The sequence below is a fragment of the Hippocampus guttulatus genome, chromosome 18 (genome assembly GCF_054856545.1).
Source record: "Hippocampus guttulatus isolate MCC_2025c chromosome 18, RoL_Hgut_1.0, whole genome shotgun sequence".
NCBI classification, from domain to species: domain Eukaryota; kingdom Metazoa; phylum Chordata; class Actinopteri; order Syngnathiformes; family Syngnathidae; genus Hippocampus; species Hippocampus guttulatus.
The window spans coordinates 3,434,253-3,455,706 of record NC_141278.1 but is presented as its reverse complement, the minus strand read 5'-3'; the positions used below and the strand labels follow the sequence as shown (position 1 = coordinate 3,455,706).

At 44.5% G+C, this 21,454-nt stretch overlaps 1 protein-coding gene across 3 annotated transcripts in view; it reads left to right on the top strand.

Moving 5' to 3' along the window:
- Positions 1–17,133, top strand: part of trappc9 (trafficking protein particle complex subunit 9) — a 95,406-nt gene extending 78,273 nt beyond the window's left edge. For all 3 annotated transcript variants that reach the window (XM_086136496.1, XM_086136495.1, XM_086136497.1), the window contains 2 exons: positions 16,093–16,316; positions 16,702–17,133. In XM_086136496.1, the coding sequence (XP_085992622.1) occupies positions 16,093–16,316; positions 16,702–16,881 (404 nt within the window). In that variant the 3' untranslated portion in view covers positions 16,882–17,133. The remainder of the gene's footprint in view (positions 1–16,092; positions 16,317–16,701) is intronic.
- The last annotated feature ends 4,321 nt before the right edge of the window (positions 17,134–21,454 follow it).

The window sequence follows — 21,454 nt, the reverse complement described above, 5'->3', positions numbered from 1 at the left end:
TCAAATTTCAGACACATTCACTTCTATTATCTTTTTATTCAAACATCTCAGACCTTTTTCGTCGAAATGAATTGAATGACATCAATTGTACTCTCAATCGGCCCATGTAATTGTCCCTATTCATTTATTACCGTCCAAAAAAAAACCCCAACAAAAAAACTTAAGTGTTTGTGCGATGAACATATACGACAGTGTCCTCAGACACACAAATCAATTCCGACAGCAATAACAACGAGATGGCACGTTGTTATGCGTCCATTTGCGCATCCCTGTGTGACAAGATAAGTCAAACGTATTTTGCCTTTGAGCTGATTTTAGGTTGACAGCCTGTCATTATTTCATTATGCTAGTGCGAGGAGCTGCCCACACCTCTGGCTGTAAGCAAGGCATGACCAACTGATTTACCAGTCGTGTCTAAATCAGGTTTTTATTCACCCGATTTTTTAAAAAAATTATTATTTATTTTTGCAGACATGTATATCAAACTATACGATGTATTTACCTAACCCATGTCACTTTAGCAAGTGTTCATTCCCACATAGTTTGGCTTTTCTCATTTGCCAGCATTCCGTTGTTTGAAAATCCTGTGTTGAAATATATTCTCAACTCTCAACTCAACTGTATTTATAGGGCACTTTCAAACAGCCATCGCTGCATACAAAGTGCTGTACATGGAGCAACTAAAATATATACAACAAAAAAGCAATAAATCGGTAACAAAGATGGTAGAAAGCACCAGACAGTAAAACTTTGATCAAATCCGAGTCATGCTGAGTCAAATGCCAAAGAACACAAGTGAGTTTTGAGGCGGGGTTTAAAGATGGGCGGCGAGGGGGCTTGCCGAATGTTCAGTGGGAGGTCATTCCAGACCAGGGACCAGCAACGGAAAAGGCTCAATCCCCTCTGAGCCTCCGTTTAGTTCTTGGTACTTCTGGTCTGCAGACCTGAGGCGCCGGGCAGGTGTGTAGGGGCGGATGAGCTCAGAGCGGTAAGGTGGTGCGAGGTCATTTAAAGATTTGAAAACAAATAATGGGATCTTGAAAAGAACTCTTAAGATGTAGATGGAGCCAGTGAAGGGATGCCAGAGTAGGAGTTATGTGCTCCCTCTTACGAGTACCAGTCAAGTGGCGAGCAGCGGCATTCTGGACCAGCTGGACACGCTTAATGGAGGATTGGCTGACTCCAAAGTAAAGGGCATTGCAGTAATCGAGCCAGGATGTGACGAAGGCATGAATTACTGTCTCAAGGTGCTCATGAGAAAGCAGAGGTTTTACTTTAGCCAGCTGTCTAAGATGAAAGAAGCTGGATTTAACAACTGCACCAATTTGCCGGTCAAGTTTAAAACCATTGTCCAGTTTAAGACCCATGTTTGAGACTTTTGACTTAAGAAAAAGAGACAGGGGGCCCAAGTCTTCTTTTCATTGAAATTGAAGACATTTTGTGCCATCCAGGTTTTGATTTCTTCCAGGCAGGATTAAAGTGGCCTTAATGAGAAAGCGTCTTTTTTGCTCAGTGGGACATGGATCTGACAGTCATCTGCATAGCGGTGGAAGAAAATACCATGTTGCCTTAAGATGGAACCCAATGGGAGCAGGTAGTGAGAACAGCAGAGGCCCCAGAATTGAGCCCTGTGAAACACCACATGACATAGTACGTGACTCAGAGCAGCCCAGGCTGACACAAAAGGTTCTGCCAGCTAAATAGGACCTAAACCACTCAAGAGCGCTACTGCCAATGCCCACCAAGTGCTGCAAATGAGTCAACAGAATACTATGATCCACTGTATCAAATGCTGCAGTTAAATCCAATAAAACCAGACACACGTAGTCTCCAGTGTCATTTGCCAGGAGGATGTCATTAGAAACGTGTAACAGGGCTGACTCCGTGCTATGCATCGTCTTGAAATCTAACTGGAAGACCTCCAAGATGTTATGTTCATCCAAGAAAGATTTCAACTGCATGGAATCAATTTTTTTTCCCTCCTCTACCTCTATTTGTCTTAGACATATCCATTTAAGTTTGACCAGCAATGAAGAAGATAGGATGCAGCAAAAGCAGTGCAGAGATATTGATTTTCCACACAAAATGGATGTGCTGAGCCCTCATTGTTTTGTGTGTGTGTGGGGGGGGGGGGGGGGGGTTGTCAAGGCATACACTCACACACACTCACTCTTTCTGTACTGTATTTATTTCCCGGCAAATATCATCATATTCCCTAAAGAGTACTTTTAACAATGGACTACTCGAGAGCTTGTATAGGTGGGCATCATTGTTTTGCACCCCCCCAAAAAAAAGCAATTCCCCAGAAAGTGTAGATATGAAATTGTAATTCTACCGAGGACAAATGGTGTGCGGCGCAGCTCTGAATTATAAATGAAAGCAGAAGGACCTCAGCGCTGCCGTCTTGCTGCTCGTGATTCAAACACTTTGTCGTGTGCACGACACGGTCGCACGACATCACGCACTTGCACAAACACGCGCGCGCACACAATCTGGTGGTATCGTTTATAGTTAAAATTTTGCCGTTGTCGGCTGTCAATTTCAGTTCGAGAGAAATATGATCTAAAATATAAAATGCATGAATCAGAAATGTCATTATTTTCCAAAACAATGTCCCTCAAGGCCAGTCCTTTGGTCACCCCTTGCTTAATTTAGTGCTAATGTTGTTGTGTGTAGTGTTGTTTTCTCCTGGGTTTTTATTGAGAGATTTGATAAGAAGTTAAGATTACGTCACAACTGGGCAAACTACCGACATGTCATAGGACTAAAGGATTGAGGTTAGGACATATCGTCAGAAAAATCCAGCCATCCATTTTCTCCATTTATACCGCTTGATGGTTGCGAGCGAGTTGGAAACTTTTCCAACTGTCCTTGGGCAACAGCGGGGGTACACCCGAAACTGGCAGTCATCATGCGTGAATTTTTAAACTACTTTTAGGCTGTTTGTGTGGCTCGGACCCATCATAGGTGCCCCTACTAGATGGAAACTTGAATGCCTCCATTCGTATCAAAGGTTATCTCGCACAATTGCCTATTCGGCGACAATGCAGCTTCTGTTCTGACAGTCCGCTGGCATGACTGCTTTTGAGGGCCTCATTGCGGGCTGCAAGTGCGCGCACGTCATGGTGAAAAAGCCTGACGTACCAGGAAGGGAAAAGAAGGTTGGGTGAGAGTCCTACTTGACAGCTAGTCTGCGGACTTCAGAGTGCCACGAGCGTGCGCACGTCACATGAAAAGTAGAAGCGCCAGACTTAAGATTCTTCATTAATCTTGCTTAGCTTTTCATGTTTGCAGTGTAAACGATCCTTTCAAGGGGTTTAGAGCCATGCAAGTCTTTTCAGTCACTGCCCCAGACGTCGGTGCTAATGTCACCACACATCTCATGATCTGAATGCGAGAAGCAGGCAACTGCTGTGCGTGAACGCCCCCTACGCACGCACGCGGCCATGTCGTGCTTTTGTACGGGTGTGACGATGCACCCGTTCGGAGTGAAAGCATTGTGAGAAAGGGTGGCTTTAGTCTTGCGGCGCCTTTCATTTAGGCAAAGCTACATAAGCCACATCACGTTCGTCTTTGTCAAGCCGCGACCTCTGCAGCTGTTCAGAGTTGTAGTTCCACACGCCTTAGTCACAGCCCCGCTGATGGGCCGAGATTCCTTGACCGCTGTGCCGCAACAGTTGGACGGCGTGACGAAAAAGCCTCCGACTCATGCAGCCCACACACTCTTTTCTCACCCGAAATATATACGACAGCAGCAAACGTGGGTAGCTTTTCCAATGCCAGAGCCAACGAGGGATGAGAGAATCAGTCAAATGTGAGCCCAAAAAAAAAAAAAAAAAAGTAACAATGATAATAACCTCACATGTCATCCATCCGGAGGATGGGAGGCTTTTGTAACATTGTCAGGCAAAGGCACGCAACATTTTTAGTTTGTCAGCTCCAGTTCTTGCCTTTGGCAGCCAGCGGTGTCTAGTTTACCAATAGAATGGAAAAAACACACAACCCCCTTTATTTATTTATTTATTTTTTTTTAACGTCCGGGGCTAGCATTCTCCTCAGCTTCATTGTGTTTGCGGTGTCCGGGACGTATTGCTTTTTGACGTCAAGGCGGATTCGTGACATCTATTTCTTGAATGTTTTATTCGTAAATAATGCTTCTGACCCCAGACGGTCAGCATATGTTAACAAATGAATTACACTGAAACTAGAGCTTACACTGTACCGCGTTGTCTTGTGACAGCGAGTCATTTTGCGTGCGTGAGGTCTCCCCCTTTTTTTTTCGATAGAAGGCCAACGAAAGACATTTTAACATCACTCTGACCCGCGTGGCTGTTTTCTCAATACCCTCGACCCATCTGCCAGTCCGAGTTAGTTTCCACTCAATGATGGCGCATCCTCGTCCTTCTGGCGCTTCAATGGGAAAATGGCTGCAAAGAAAAAAAAAAAAAACATGGCACATAATGGAAGGGAACTTCTTTTCGAAAATACTTTGATGCATACAACTATTTACATTGAAAGCCAAGAGTTAGTTTTACTCCAATTTACTATTAATTCCCGCTGAAATACAGTACCTTGCCATTGCGTGACTTTTTTTGTCCCCAATTTTGGGGGGTGGGGGGGGGTACTGTCATAATTAGAGTCTTTGCCGTGACATCGGTGTAAGATTAATACAGCCACTCATCGTTGCATCCTAACCTGTCACGCCGATCGGTGCATGTTACTTAATTCGCCTGCAAGTCGTTGCTCAGCGGGCTCGTTATGTTATCCGTCCGCTTAATGCGACAACTCTAAAACTTTATTGGATGTTTTATGTTCACCTTCCGCCATATTCGGGCCAATGTGCACATTTTAGCCCCAACAGCTGTTGGAATGGCCGACTTCCCCCTGCCGCATCTGCCACATGTTGAGATTTGTTTTTATGGATTTGTTTTACCGCGCGCGCGACCAAACTTTGTCAAACTGCCGAGCGCTGCGAATCTGTACCGTGAACTCTCCAAAAGTATATTGCAAACGCGTTCACGTCACCATGCCGCTCTGTCCTGCTTGTAACCGACGCGTTTGTATTTGTATTCATTTTTGCTCTGAAGACTGCTTGTTGGCACCGGTGGAATTCTAAACGAAGGCATGTCAACATGTTCATGTCGGCAGAAGTTTCACTCACTGCCTCAAATATCAGAAAACACAGAATTGACACCCTGGGAGTATTGATTGTATTTATTTAAGAATTAGTCCTTCAGTTCAATGTGTCACACTTCCTTGACAGCAATTACTAGTTTCCAATTAGCCGAGGCTGTTTTGCTTGTTAGCATGTTAGGATGTTCCAGAAAGAGCACCAACATCCGTAGGATAGCCACAAACAGCCGGGTTTTTCATTGACTAGCTGAAGAAAAGGAGAGCCGCGAATCGGAAATGTTTACGGCGACGCCGCTGACAAATGCACTGTCCAGCTCTTAGCCTAGCGTTTATAAATATGTAGCGCTCATTAATACTATCACGCGCGCGGCGCTAAAATACTGTCAAGGCATCTTTTTTTTTCCCCCCCAGTTTGAGTTATAAAGCAGCTCTCCGAAGCTTTACGACGACCCGTGAGCGACTGAATGCTCGGTCGCAATTGTTGGATCCAAAATAAAACCAAAAACATATGCTTGGATGCAACCTTGCTGTGCATTTTTGAACATCACGTGGTATTATTCACCCAGTTTTAGAGTGCTTGGGAAAACACATGAATAATGCAAAAGCACTCAGTGGCTGTGGTGGGATTTAATGAGATTTTTGGCTAGCATGCGCTGACCGAGTCATCTTGCATGAGAGGAATGTCGTGGAAAGACAAACCGTAAAGGTGACTCTGGGGGTTTAAGCTTGGCTTTAGGTTAGCGGTGTGGTGAGGGTGGCGAAATGTCGTCATGATGCTATCCACATGCAACCCTTAATTCGTTGCTTTGAGACGACCGTCAATGTCAACGAATGACATTTTGTCAAATCGCGCGCCCGGCCGAGTGACTTGAAGCGGGAAACTCGACAGGAGGTAGTGAAAAAAGGTTCGGGATTCGATTCAGGAGAGGAACTCCTTATCGGCGAACGTATGAGGCTGACGAGCTCCATTTAGTTTTTCGAATGGAGAGCCCGCGGGATGTCAGAGCTTGTGAAGTCCACAGAAAGCGCCGCATGATTTATTTATGAATGCTCGCTCTCTCTCTCTCTCTCTCCGGGACTTTGACAAGGTGTTTCAAAAACTGCAGCCGGATCACACACCTGTTGACGCGTGAAAACGGCAGACGGACAGACGCGGCGGCGCAAATAAGCAAACGATGAAGCTGTTTTGTGATGTTCCGATTGTTATCAAATTGGAAATGCAATCACGGTAGCGTGCGTGACAAAGTTTGGACTTTGCAACAAGCCCACGGCAGTGAGTGTGAGAGCGAGCAACCTCCTGTATCGTTTCTGTGACGCCAAACATGGCAGACTACTCATTCGGCTTTCAAACTCTCAATTAAATACTCAATTAAAGTCAACAGCGGCGGCGTTGGGCTGACATTTTGCCTTTAGAGACGAGCTGTAATTTAGGTTCATTTGCATGTGGAAGCACTGACGTGGTGTCTGGGTCCAATTGGCGGACTCCCTGACTTTCTCCTTATTAACTCGAGACTGTACACTTGGCGAAGTCTCACGCATTCAAAGCCCACGTTCCAATGTCACCTTCATTTGCATCCCATTCTGTCAATGCCCCAGTTGTTGGACTTTCATTGGTTTTTGCTCATTTATTTAGCTTTGTTGGGAAAAAAAAAAAAAAACATTTGGATGCATGTCTTGACAAATCTCACAAATTAATTCGACCCCCGAGACGATTTGTCTCTGACCATCCCATCATTATTCGGGGCTATCTGATTTTTTATTTTATTTTTTTCATGCTAGCGACGTTTTACCATCTTCAATGGTGGAATGAGGAATAGAAACAGAAAAAAATATATGTATGTATGTATGTATAATATATATATGTATATGTGTGTGTATGTGTATATATGTGTATGTGTGTGTGTGTGTGTGTGTATATATATATATATATATATATATAGATAGATAGATAGATATAAAATATAAGCCATATAGAATAAAATCAATGGAAGGTTAACATTTGCAGTAGTAAAAGAAAGCAAAATGAAGCTTTGCGACAGACGAGCGTTTCAAACCTATCGCCGAGAGAACTTTTTCAAGCATTTGTTCAACTAAACTGTTTGGACCAATTACTGATGTCTCCAATCGACACAGTCTGTCTCGTTAGTGTGCCACTTGTGTTTTATGACTCAATCAGTTATGACTGGTGTGTCATTAAACCAACATTTGTTTGCTCACTGCGGTTGGGTGATGACACTCACAGAAAAAAAAAAAAAAAACAGGTCACGGTTGCCGTTGCCGGCGGTAGACGCCACTCTGGCTCGCCAAATGCCAGCGATGTCACTGTGCTCTTGCGTCGCTGCAGTTTTAACACTTGATTTTGAATAGCATCTGTCACTGTGAGAGGTGAACATATTCCACAACAACACGCTCGTTCTTTCGGTCACGACCCGTCGCTCGTGACCACCGGCGAGGGCGGCAACGTAGATCGACCGGTAAATCGACAGCATCGCAGCAAGACGCCGCACTGATCTCCCGCCGCGTCCCGCCCATCACTCGTGAACAAGACCCCGAGATACTTCAACTCCTCTTGCGTTCGCGTGTAAAATGCCTGCTCTTCGCCGCTTTTTCCTCAACGCGAAACAACGCTATCAAAGCGCGCCGAGTGAAGCAACGCATTTAAATGACCGCCTGGCAGCTAATCAATGTGTTGAAGCCTCATCGCTGAGTCAGGCAATAACTTCTTCATTGGTTCCCCGCTACAAGTGAGAACCTCGCAGGCAAAAGTGAGCTTGTCTTTTGGCGTTTGGCCGAACACAAAAAGTCCAGAAGCCAATCGACAGTGGCTATAAAAAGTCTACACACCCCATGTTCAGAGATCAAGAGAATTCATTTCTAAACTTTACTAGATCATATGGAAGGGCAAAACTTCACAAACAAGAAAAGGAAAAAAAAAATTCTTCACTGCTGCTTCGTGATTATTTGACAGAACACACTCACAGGCGGATGGATATTTATACAGGAGATTCAGCCTCACTGATTGTTTGCCTTTTTCCTACTCTCGGCCGACCTCTCGTTCTTTCCTCCCACTGCGTGCGATGTTGAAAGCACTGACTGTAAAATGGCCACCTTTGAAATTTAACCTCTCCTGGCCCATAAAAGCCCGACGAATGAGACTCGCCGCATTTATCCCGCGGGCAATAATGACAGTTTGACGAGTATTGGACAAATGACTCTTTTCGCGCAAAGCTGCTGTGGGCTTGTCGTTCGGGAAGACTGGAAGAGTCACAGAAAGGCCTATGTCTTCTTCGTAGTGGTTGTCTTTGGAAGTTAAAAACAAAGACATCAAAACGTTAGTTTTGTGTTCAAAACAAAGACATTACAGCTTCCTGAAATAGGAAGCTGTGCAAAAACTCTCTCAATCGTCTTGTTTGGGAAAACTAACGTGACCATCGGCGATGCAGTTTCTCGCGTGGATTATTTAGTGAGAGGGCTAAATCCGTCTTTTCTTTCGCAGATACCGTGGTCCAGTTCTCATCAAGATATTCGCGACTGCAAAGCACAGTTTAAGTTTGCTTTGAGCATGAGCTTGCTCCGTGGCCTCTCTCCCCGGCAGCTTATGCAAGCTTTGCTTTTTCTTTGCTCTTGAAGCTGTGAGTATTTTTTATTTTTTTTTCTTTCTTTACGGGCGCAGCAAAGGCTCTTAAATTGAAGCCCACTTGCCCTTTGACGCTCTCCTCCCCCATTGGGCCGCGCGGACAGTAAGCGAAAAGCCAGCGATGATGAAGCCACGTTGACTTAAAACACTTGCTAGGGGAGATATTCAGCCTGCACGACCATGCTGATTTACAATTACAAACGTACCAAGTGGGGTTGTTGTTTTTTTGGAGGGCGAGAACTATTTTTGCGGTCTGTTGGTTGACTGCTTAGTTAGATACGTGACGCAAAACTATCGCATCCGTTTTCGGTGAAACTTTCAGGATGGGGAGGCGCGTGTGCCAAAGGGGAGCCCATAAAAATGCAAATGCCCCCAAAAAAATTCAGTTTTTGCCATTGGTTGTGTTTATCCGGGAAATTACCCTCCAAACAAACAGACTGACAGATGTAAGCCGCCCCCACCCCTTTTTTTTTTTTTTTGCCAGTGGGGAATCCTTTCCCATTTTTCGAGGGCATTATTTGATCTCTGCCTTTTGAGCCAGGGTAGAACCGTTGCTCCAGAATGCAAATGATTGTTTACTGTTCCTCAGTCCCCCCCCCAGCACTTTTTCTCTCTTTTTGACTGTAAATCCTTAAATAGTTGACTTCACTCGCTCCAGGAAATAGAAATCCTGCGGATAAACAATGTGCGGACAAAGACACTCACATTTTGCTTGTCCAAGTTTTGTAAAACTTTCCTTTTTAACTCATTCACTCCCAAAGACGTTTTTAAACGTCTTTTCAGACTTGGTCTAGAATTGGCTGGTACTGAATGAGTTAAGTGGAAAAAAAATCGACTGTACTAAAAATGTAAATGGTCGGGTCGCAATTGTCGATTCAAAACGTCTTCGATAACCTAATAGCCAACACAAGTACCATTTTTTTGATTTCCCCCACGTTTGCGAGATTTTTTTTTCTCCGCTTCGAAATACGGTGCGACCTCAGAAAACGGGGGCGGCCATTTTATTTAGCATCGGTATAAACGATGAAGTGGCCATTTTAAGTGCTGTAAGGCAAAACGACGCAAATACGGCGACTTGTTTGAGTTTTACTTTATTATTATTTATTTATTTCTCCTCGGGTACCTCAGGGAAACAGTTCAATCTTTCCGATTTAATTTCACATCTTTTTGAGCGTTGATCTGACAACGGGTGTCTGGAGCAATTTTCAGAGTGTCTCGTCTCCAGTCGCCCTTCTCGCAAGACGTCCGCCTCGATTCGCTTTGACAGAAGCGCATCAATAAACCAGTGTGTGTTGGAAACTTGGTGCCCTCGCCGGCAACGATGTCTGGGCCGCTTCGGAGGCAAAGCTCGCTCGGGTTGTCTTAAAGCTGAATAATTAAAAGAACAGCGAGGGAAAAGGGGGTAACAGGCGGAAGGGGTGGGGGGGGGAGACTTTTTGCATCATCTCACCTCCTGATATTGATTGGTTTATTCCCTGCCTGTGTAGCTTCTTTTTTTTCTCCTCCCTGAGGCTAAGACAGTCCATCCATTCCATGAACAATACGTTCGCTCATCCACATCCTCTAATATGGTCAAATATTTGATCCACATTCCCGCTAATCGGTCTGTCGTTAAAAAGCCATTCCAGTGACACGTTTATGCCTTTCACCTTTCATGGCTTTGCGCTTTCCCTGATTTTTATTTATTTTTTTGGTGCATTTTTTTTTTTTTGAACGCAGTGTATTATGTTCCGCCTCGACTGGTTATTTTTTATTTTTTTAACCTGAAGAGCTACTTGAACAAGCAACAAACGTCTTGCAATCGACCCGGTACCGCACGCGCGCCATGATGAGCAACAGCCATAACGGCCCCTCACATGAACAAAACGAAAAAAATAAAGTAGATGCAAGAGTTGGTGAGTTTGCGAAAAGGAAACGGGGGGGTGGGGGGGGGCACGCACTTTGGCAGCGTGTCAAGTGCAGAGACGATCGTACGTACGTGTACCGTTTTTGAAATGCTTCTCCCTGCATTCCAGATTCCCATTCTTTGCCGGTGCCGTCGGTGAATTACAGATGAAAAAAATTTTGAATGACAATCATTTAAAAATAAAAAAAAAGGTGCATCCCAACAATTAGCCATAACTATGCTCTTCTCTTGGGAAAAGACGTGACAGCGGAGCGGAGTCGGGATGAAAAGCCAAAGTGTGTGCAGGTGGAAAAGTAAAAGGCCAGATGTAGAGGCACTGATGCAGCGAGGCTTAGCATCTGGGTTCTGTTTTCAAGCAGATCACAGCAGGAGTCCACCTTTTATATATATATATATATATATCTTGTTTTGCATAGGAAACTCGAGGCTACCATCTTATGAGTCTTTGAAATAAGAAATGTGTCTGTGCCAGCCTGCGAGGGCTTTCAGAGATTCATTCTCCAATCCGACCTGTTTACCCGCAATTCACTCCGTGCTATTCTTTGTCATTGGAAAACAAGTTTGCGCCTGAAAGAAAACTAAAACGGGAATTCTTATCACCCTAAAAAGGATTTCAAATGACACGCGTCCTTATCGAGCAAGGCTTCGTGCGTTGGGAAGTGACAATAAGAAAGTCTTCGGAGGGGGCTGACGCGACGAGCGCCGTCTGCTACCTGTTTTGTACACGCTGAGCGATTGCGCGCGGCTTCAGATGGTGTGCGGCTTTTGGCTCTAATTTGATTCCGAGTCACGGAAACCCGTTTTGCATCTTTGGGCCATTTGCAGGAGATTTGCATGATTCAGCCATTAATCACTTGGAGGACCGATGTGACTCTCCCGATATGAGCCGCTTTCGTGGGTATAGACTCTTCCATTTCGATTGGATTTAATACCCTTCTCAGAGAACATCCAGACGCAAGAAGTAACATTTTCCAACTCTATTCCCCTTTCAGTTTGAGTTGTCCGCGATGAAACGCCCATAAAGATGCTTTGTATGGTAACAATTTTTTTTTTTTTTACGTGTAACCGTCACATCTGTTGGTCCCACTGAAAAGCACCATTCACCCTTTCGTAAATCGACCCCCCTGCAACGATGTTTTTTTTTTCCTTTTCCAAAATAAGAAAAAGACGTAGGCAGATAGGAGGGTTGTTTATTTCATGAGATGACTGCCGCTCATCAATCCTCAATGAATCATGTGTCGTAACCCAGCAGGTGACTGAAGTCATTTTTCAAAGACATTGATTGCCATTTGTTGTGTGGAGGAAATAATAATGTTGTCGCTAGCTGTCTTGAGCGATTTGCCCCCGGGTGCACTTGTGGCAGCTCATTACCTTTGCGGTTCTGCTTTCATCGAGAATTCGCCGTCCAAGTTAGTTTGGGAGATTCTTTTACCTGCAAATTCTGCTCATTTGATACGTTTCAATGTTGTTTCTCAAATTGCGACCGTCCTAGTCATCCTTTCTCCACAATATCTCCCTTCCGTTTTGTTTTCACCTCTTATGAATTGTCCAGTGTGATCTCAAATAGCTTGTCGCGAACCGATACAAAAGCATAAACATGGAAGCAACTCAAATTGAAAATGGACCATTTGGTATTTTTGTTCGCGTCTGGTAGCATCCATTTAGCATCCTGCTAGTTTTTCCAACATGGGACTAACCAAGCAATTTCCGACAAATCAAAGCTCACTGACTGTAGTTAGTTTGCTGTCTTTTGGTTCAATTTGTGTCTTTGAGAACTCCTATTTGTTTTTTATCATGGCAACATTTTTTCGAGCTTCCCTTCATTAGGGTTGAGATAGCGCTCGTGATTTTCACCTTAGACTAATCGCCATTAACGCAAGGATCGCCTATTTCTCTGATCCCCCAAAAAGTGTTTTGATGAACTGCAGCCGATTCAACAAAGCCAGTGCATATAAATGCAATGTTGCGGCCAGTAAATGGAAGTGTAGCTATACCACATTATTTTTGCCAATGAAGTTACGACGCCTTCAAGCGTTTTTTTTTTTTGTTTTTTTGTGAGGCCAGTGAAGCATTTTGTTTTTCCTCTGCAAATGTAATTTAACATGAACAAAATAGCCATTTAAACCCACAAGCGTGTGCGTGCGTGCGTGCGTGCGTGTCATCCGCATACACAACAAGAATATCGCGCTATAGCAGATTGTGAGTGGGTGAATCGTCTGGGCTTTTGTGGCGCTCCTTTTTTGTTAACATGAGAAAATGACATCGCCTTCAAGTAAAACATCTTTCACTAATGCCTGGGAAATCCTCTGCATGTCCCCCCCCCCCCCCCTGATCCCGCCCCCACTCATCTGCGTCATCAGGAGCAATTTGTACATGCTTTCAGCGTCCCACGTGATGGTTTTCTCTGCTGAAACGCACCCCCGGTATATGGGGCAAAGCGCCTCGCCTGGATCAAGGCAAGCTGACAGTCAGGCAGAGATTATGCACAACGCGGTGGGCTTGACATTAGTTTTGCTTGAATGACTGAAGTCAAAATGTAAAGATCCGGGGCCATCCATCGCTGTCCAATACAAATATCGGTGCCATATATATCCAGTATATTTTTAATTATATCCCAAATTATGGACAGACTGTTTTCATTAAAACTAATTTAGTGCCAAATTAAAATCTTGACTACAGGGCTTCACGCACCACCTCAGTCAGTATCGAGGCTGCGGGAATTATTTCAGTTTGATGAATCACCACTAGATGGCAGGAGTGGCTTTGAGCAGTGGGGTGGGGTGCAGTACGGCGATCTTAGTTACGAGGTGGCGTGCGAAAGCAGTGTGGTCGTGAGAACGCGGATGAATACTGGCAGCTAACTCCACAACAGAGCTTTTTCTGATCAACAAAAAGATGACCAAGTCCCATCGTCGTCATCCTTACATTTTTTTATCTTTGTCTTTCAATTCGGGATCAGACTTGGTATTGTTCTGTTTTTCTTTGTGCAGCACTTTGTATGCACCCGCGTCTGTTTTTCAAGAGCTCCATCAATGAAATTGAGTTCTTCATCAATCTCCTGTGTGCCAGTGACATAATGATGGCGAGGCAGACAATTAAATGTTGTTCCCCTATAGCGGCAAGAGGTACACTCAGCCAGTGTATCCGCTATTTACCGTTCAAACAACGGAATGCTAGCTTTGTGTCCAACTAAAAATTGAACGTACAATTGACTAGCGGAATGCCTTTTGCCCAAAGTAGCCTTCAGCTAACCCGCGACCCTAATATGGACACACATGGATGGATTGTTGTTTGCGTGAAGCACCGATAGCTGCTATTAACTCATTCACTCCCAAAGACGTTTTTATACGTCTTTTCAGACTTGGTCTAGAATTGGCTGGTAGTGAATGAGTTAAGCGTCATAACATGAAATCAAATGCACAGCCGCATGAGCGTGATTGCGCGTCTCTCGGCATTGCCCGCCATGTTGCTCTGACTGATTTTGGGTGTAACAAAAGCTAATCATGTCAATGGGCAATTTGGGCCGTTAAACAAACATCTCATGTGCCAGCAAAAACATTGTCCAATACATTAGTCAGAAGGAATTCCGAGCGCTTCGCCAAAGGTTACCTATGCATACTTAACTTTTATTGTTGAAGGTAAAATTGATGAATTTGTATAATTAGTGTAACAACGTATCGAGCGAGCGGGGCAGGCTAGCGGAGTTGAGTAATGAGGCAGGGAAAAAGGGAGCAAATGTGCGGCTTGGGCGTATGACAGCGGCCATGTTTAGACCTTGCTATATAGTGGTCACTCTCAGGGGAGAGGCTAGCTAATCATCTTTTTTTTTTCTTCAGAAAATGAGTCAAAACAATCAAAGCCGCTTGCTTGTTCCTCTGCTTTCATTTGGACCATATGGAATCAAAGTGTTCCTGTGTGTGACTGTTACTGTCATTCCATTGCGGAATGCTGCTCAGTCATATACGGCAGGGGTCACCAACCATTTGGAGAGCCGGAGTGACTTCATGTATACTGATTGTGTGATGAGCGACCAAATTGTTAAAAAAAAAACCACACATTTATCATAATCTCGACAACATTCCTAGCAAATCGCAATGCCCTAGCACTGGCGGGCTGCTACCGCGTTGGTGACCCCCTGATATACCGTATCATACGAGACCTTGTCACAGCTGTGATTGTTGGTACCAGGATGAATGACAACGATAATGCTTTTAGAGAAACAGCTAGCGGGCTCAATCGCCGGCGGGGGGCAACGTCCAATCAGTCGCCGCCTCACTCGGTTTTGTTGTCCCACGTGGGGCCCCCCATAACATTGCACACTAGCAAGATAGCCAGCTAGCAGGCTGACGTAACAGAGACACGATAGCCTGAATAATACAAAACAGGCACTGTCAAAACACACACACACACACACACACGCACACAGCAGTTTCACCCCGATATCTGTCCATCTGCACGCCTCCTCCCCAACACACTCAAAACACCACTCAGCTCTTTCATCAGCTTGTCATACGCCATCAGCGACTGTGACTCATGGTGTTTATCGCAGCCGCGGGCATGACACCGCACTGTGTCTGACATGTGTGTGTGTGTGTGTGTGTGTATGTGTGCGTGTGTGTGTGTGTGTGTGTGCGTGTTGAATTCACTTGTTCAAATCAAATCACCGCACTGGCATCTGCAACCGGGCCAAGAAGGTTTGTGGAGTTGGCTTGAACCCGCCCATCACTTTTGGAAGACGAAGGAAACATGTACACCGAAGCAGGGGTGGTGGCGGTGGGGGGAAGGGGGGTCGTGCATTTGAATTTTGACTCCCAATGATTATGATCTCTACATGAAGAGGAATAGTAAGTCATGTGCAATTATCACGATGAGCTTTTAACGCTAATTAATATGTGTCTTCTGTTAGCGACGGGGAAGCATTTTCTTTGATAGAAGTTTGTCGTGAGGGATTTTCAAGGCTTAAAAAGTGCTTCCATTTTGCATCGTGGGCTTTAATGTACTTTGATTTTCACATGGCTTCATTAAAATAATCACAGTTTGATTAGATGGAGAAGACTAAAATTAAACGTCGCCCATCTTTGTTTGCCGACATTTTTTGTTTGGTTGGGGGGGGGGGGGGGGGTTTGAGCCAAGACACACCATCAAATAATGTCACGATGGGAAAATATCTGTGAATGTTCTTGACTGAGGATTGCGTTACAGACCCCCTCGCGATATGTGAAAATAAAGACGATACATTTAAAAAAAATATATATATATATAATATTCCCCCTCCCGCTTGCTTTGAATTCATTTCAATTCAGCGAGCCGCACTCAAATGTATTCAAACACTTTTCAGATTCGTCCTCATCACCCGCAGCCAATCTCTTGCTGTCTATAAATGGCGAGCCCGCTTCAAACCATTTTGTCTCTGCAGACGTGTTGGTGAACGGGAAGCCGTGCGACTGCGACGTCATCGCCGACTGCCGAGTCGGCGATGCCGTCTCCCTGGAAATCAAGCTGACCAATCGCAGCGAGAATGCCGTGGGGCCGCTGGCGCTGACCGTGGTGCCCTATCAGGACTACCAGAACGGGGTTCAGAACTACGACCTGGGCGACGCCGTCGCCTTCATCGGCTCCAACACCTTCTGCATCGACATGGTAACGGCTACGCCGTCTGCGATGGCGATCCGCCGGCAACACACGCATTCTTTGAATTCTTTTTACTTGAGAGGTTGAGATCATTTAACCAATTGTGGTTGAATGTTATGACGACATTCTTTTTTTTTTTGGGGGGGGGGGCTACTTCTCCCACAATAATTTGCATGCTCTGTTATTTGTGATTTCAAGTAGGACAAGGTCACAAGGAAAAAGTCATGGTCTGCACTTACTGGGATTTGGTGGGCGCGTCTGCCAAAAAGAAAACTTTTTCATTTCACTGAAAATTATTTGTGACATGGAAGCCAAACAACCCCCCCCAGACTCCAAATGTAGACATTTGAAAGAATAAGTCATAATTCTCCCCGCTTGTCTCCACTTTGCGCAGGTGCAACCCAAAGAAAAGTCCATCTGCATGGGCGCTCTGCTTTTCCTCTACACTGGAGACTTCTACCTGAACATCAAATTTCAGGACGACAGCGCCGGGCGAGAGCTGCCTTTGGCCTGGTTCACGCTTCCCAGCGTCCACATCAGAACAATGGACACGCTCTTCAAGGACGCCGCTTGACCGGCCCGCCAAACTGATTCCATTTGTGTCCATATGTGTAAATGAAGCAGGCATCCCGTGCGATTGTCCTTTTCGACATGAAGCAAAACCGCGTTTGGCGTTTAGCTTGCCAACTCGACTGCTGAGCTAGCCTGGCTAGCTACCGTATAGGATGTACACGTCGGTAAGTTATTATTGTTATTATTTTTTTCGTCCAAATGGAACTACAGATGAATAGCGCTCCTTTGACTGTAAATAAAGAAAATCAACAAAGCTGTTTTTCCTCATGGCCGCTGTCATTCCGACGATTTGCAGCTCGCGGTCGTCGGGGAGGGGGAAAAAAAAGCGACCTTTTCCATTTTTCATTCGTCTCTGCATGCGTTTCCGGACACGGTGTATCTCTGTGGATCTCTGACTTGGCAGCAGCAGGAAAGTGACAGGATAACTCGCAACCCCCCCTCCCCGCCCCTCAGGGGGGCTATTACATCTTGTCGCAGCACCAAAGAGAAAGTTCTTTCGGTGCTTGTGACAGACAGGTAAGTTTGTGTTTGAAATCTAAAAGTGCACTGATCATTTTCACCCTTTTTCTCATCGACGAATCGGCGCAGGTGTATTCTCGCGCAATGCGAGAGGTCTTTTTGCATTTTGTGGCAACCTCCCCAGAGACACTCGCACCTGGACGAATCGACTCCAGCTTTCGATGGCTCCTTCAAAGGTACACGTCCCACCACAACAAACTGTGGCGCCTTTTTATGGTGAATTTTATGAACGTTGACCCGACAATATTTGTAAGAATATCACAAGATTTTTTTTTTAATACAAAAAAAAATGTTAATATAAAATGTTGTGTGTTCAATTAGCCTCAATATGTTTCTAATTAGTTGACTGGGAAAAGCCGAAAGTTAGTCATTGTTCCATAGAAAAGTGCACTCTTACAGACAAAATGTTCATTATTTTGGGATAGGTTAGCTCAAATGTGTTTTTTGGTTTTCAATTGTGGTGACATAGTTCAATTATAAATGTATAATTATAGGTCAAATGCATCTCAAAATAATTGATGAGATAGCCCTTAATTCTGATTCTGATATTTTAAACCTCCGAACATAAACAATGAGAAATTTGACCTGCGTGACCTCAGATTGAAATCCGAAGTTTCATGCAACATTAAAAAACACCCATCCATCCATTTTCTGAACCGTTTTATCCTCCCAGCTGTCTTCGGGCGGTAGGCGGGGGACACCCTGAACCGGTTGCCAGCCAATCGCAGGGCACACACAGACGAACAACCATACACGCTCACACTTTCTTCAATTAGCGAAGACTAGCGAAATAGAGATCATATAAAAATATTTTTAAATTCATTGCAACTCTCCCACACACTTTAAAAACATTTAACCCCATTAAAACCCACCTTTCTATACTTTATAAACACTCCCTTGGGAGCGTAAAATGTAAAGAGAATATTGGACATACTGTAGTATCTGTGTGTGTTAGATACGTGCCTTTAGCAGGTGGGACGTCAGATTCTGGAGGGAGGTTAGCCAGTTAGCTCAAACTATGGTGAGTCTGGGCGAGAGCGGTTGCGAACAGCAGCTCTTGCGTGACTTTTTGCTCATTGTGTTTTACTGTTACAGGGCCCCCAGGATATCCCCCCGCCCCCCTTTAAATAACGGACATAAACGAGGCCTGCTTTGACTGGTTTCCAGTCATCATCTGAGTCTGAGCAATCCTCGGCGTTGCAATGCAGAGGTTCCGCTCTTCATGTGCAGTAACTGCTGTCATCCCTCGTGTACCAAGAAAAAGGTTGTTAACGTCGATGAGCGATGGGCTTTGTCCATGTAGATCAGCAGCGGCCGCGAAAGGGCTCCTCCATCGCCGGGGCGTCACTCCGTCTTGTAAATCACGTCATCAATCAAAACTGCGCCACCAAAAAAAAAATAATAATAATAATAAATGCAAGCAACACAAGAAGGGGTCATTAAAATGATTTGCCTTGACTAGTTATACGAATTTCGTTGATGTCATCGCAACGAAGGCCGGCGTACTTTTCCGCGCCTCCCGGCGCCATCGATTTGCCGCGTTTGCCCGCAGAGAAATATATCATGAAGAAGAAATATATCATCAATTTGCCGCTACTGATCTCTGACAGAGCTAACAAATCATCTTGGAGACAATGACATACGCCCGAGTGGCCAGGAGAATAAAATGCTCGCGACTAAATTCTCATACGCACATATTGACACGACGACTATATAAAGGGGTTACAAATTCCGTAACGTCAACACTATGTTTTGTGTCAAAAAAACGTAAATTTATTTCTTGACTTCTTTCCTGATTTTAGTAATATATATTTTTTTTAAATTTGCTTTTATCCACAAACATCACCCCAACTTGCCATTGATCAAGATTAGTAGAAGTCCCTCGACTTAAGCTAAAAATATACATATGTATGAAATGTGCTCCGACGTGACTGCTTCTTGTCATGTACTGTATGCTAGGCTAACAATATTTGCAGGATTTCAAACAAAAACTACGGGGAAAAGTGTATTTAGAAGTAATTACTTGGAATGAATGTATTTGCCTTATATTTTCAAGAAGGGTTTCATACAAAAAGTATAGTATATTTAAAAGGAAGCACTTATTTGTGGTCACATATGCTAAAACGTATTTAACATGCTTTTATTGTTGGTGAATATTGTAAAAAAGAAAATTCCTCCCGATTCGTAAGAATGTCCCGTATTTTCCCGAGCATGGGGCGCACTTAAAAGTCTTGAATTTTCTCCCAAATGGATCGGGCGTCTAATAATGAGCCTTGTGTATGCACAGAGTTCCAAAATCTGGTATTGCCGTTTTGCCACTCTGATGAGTGGTCCGTTTGACCGATCACTTCAAGTATGATTAAAGTGCTAATGGCTTTTTTTCCGATTTCCGACTATATTTGCCTACCATTGAATGTCCCGCCCCGTGAGAGAGAATTGCTCGCCATTTCAATCGTGATTCAAATGGCATGCCTTTAGATCAACACGTTCGCAGAGAACACGTCAAAGTGATGAACGGAGAAAATCATACAGTAACTTGATTGCACTGTAAGTCATCGCCATGGAGACAAAGCTAAGCGCTTGCCATTATTAAACTTTTCTTCTCCGAGCGTCTCCGTCGCGAGTGCATTAGGAGTTCTGTGGGTGGTCTGTGTCGGCCCGAGACTTGAGACGTTGACCACTGGGGAGTTAAATATAGGCCGCGCTTCAAAATGCTGTTGATTTGGCGGCAGTGTTTGCTGACGACTATATCATTGTCTTTGTTAGGGGAAAAAATAATAATAAAACTACGGCAGCGCTACCCTTTCCCTTGTATTCATCTACGTTCCATGACTACAAAATAAAATCACTTAAAAAAAATCTAATCAGAACACATGTAACACATAGTTGTGTCCATTTAAATGGTAAAACTACGTTAAAAAAAAAAGATTGACTATATGGACATAAGTCAAACAAAATACCAGTTGTCTTGCTCGATCATGTTTCTAAAAGTGCGGTACTTATGGTGTGTGGGCTCCCTCTAGTGGTAACATAAAGAATCACTAAGTGTGATTCAGTTGTATTTAACTTTTTATCCATCCATCCATCCCTTAATCTGAGCCACTTATGATGGCCGTGGGCGCGCCGGAGCCTTTCCCAGCAGTCGTCGATCAGTAGACGAGGTACACACCGAAATGCTAGCATACTGCAGATACTTTCGTTATGTTACTTCATTAGAAACTGGGGATGGACCTGCGTTCCGAATTGACCAATCCCATTCACCCAGGTTCAGTCGCAGTCGGCACACACGCCACCGATTTGTCATGATTCAGTTTGGGACCAACAGGTGGCACTGTAGGGCTCCCCCTCCAGCTGCACACCTGTTGGTCGTTAGGTAATTAGTTGGATAAAAGGACTCCCGCCCGACCACTCATTGTTTGTTTCATCGTTGCTGTTTGTTTGCTACTGTCATGTTTCGGTCATGGTTCGTTTTTGCTTAAGTCGTGGTTTTTGTTTGCTACTTTGGATTGGTTTTCGTTCTTAGGACTTTGTTTTGCATTTAGTTTTCTGTGTTTTATCAATACACTTCGTCAAGTTCACCCTGCTCCTCCCTCCCCGCCTGCTTTTTGGGGTCCACCACCACCTTGCAACGTGACACGTTTGAAGTGCCTCTGATTAACCCCAAAGTTCAGACTTTGTAGTTGGCTTTTCTTGACATTTTTCTCCCAGAACGGTATTATATTATGATATACCGTTTAGTTTCATAACATGAAGTGTCTACGTTTGAACTCGTCAGAAAACGTGATACAAAATGAGAGGCAGCAGCGAAATGCGCCATCGGGCTGTTCAGAACTTGGGATAGCTCCATCCACCATCGCCGTCGCGCATCCAAGTGGTCACTCGCGGGAGTGGGGGGGGGGGGGGTCACGCGCTCTGTGAAAAGGAGAGTTCGGGAGTGCAGAAGATGCGGTCATTTGTTGGATCGGCGGAACGTTTCAAAGAAGTGACGCACAAGCTGCGACGCCCACTGATTTGCTCTCCAGACTACAGAGCGCGTGGAAATAAACAATGACACG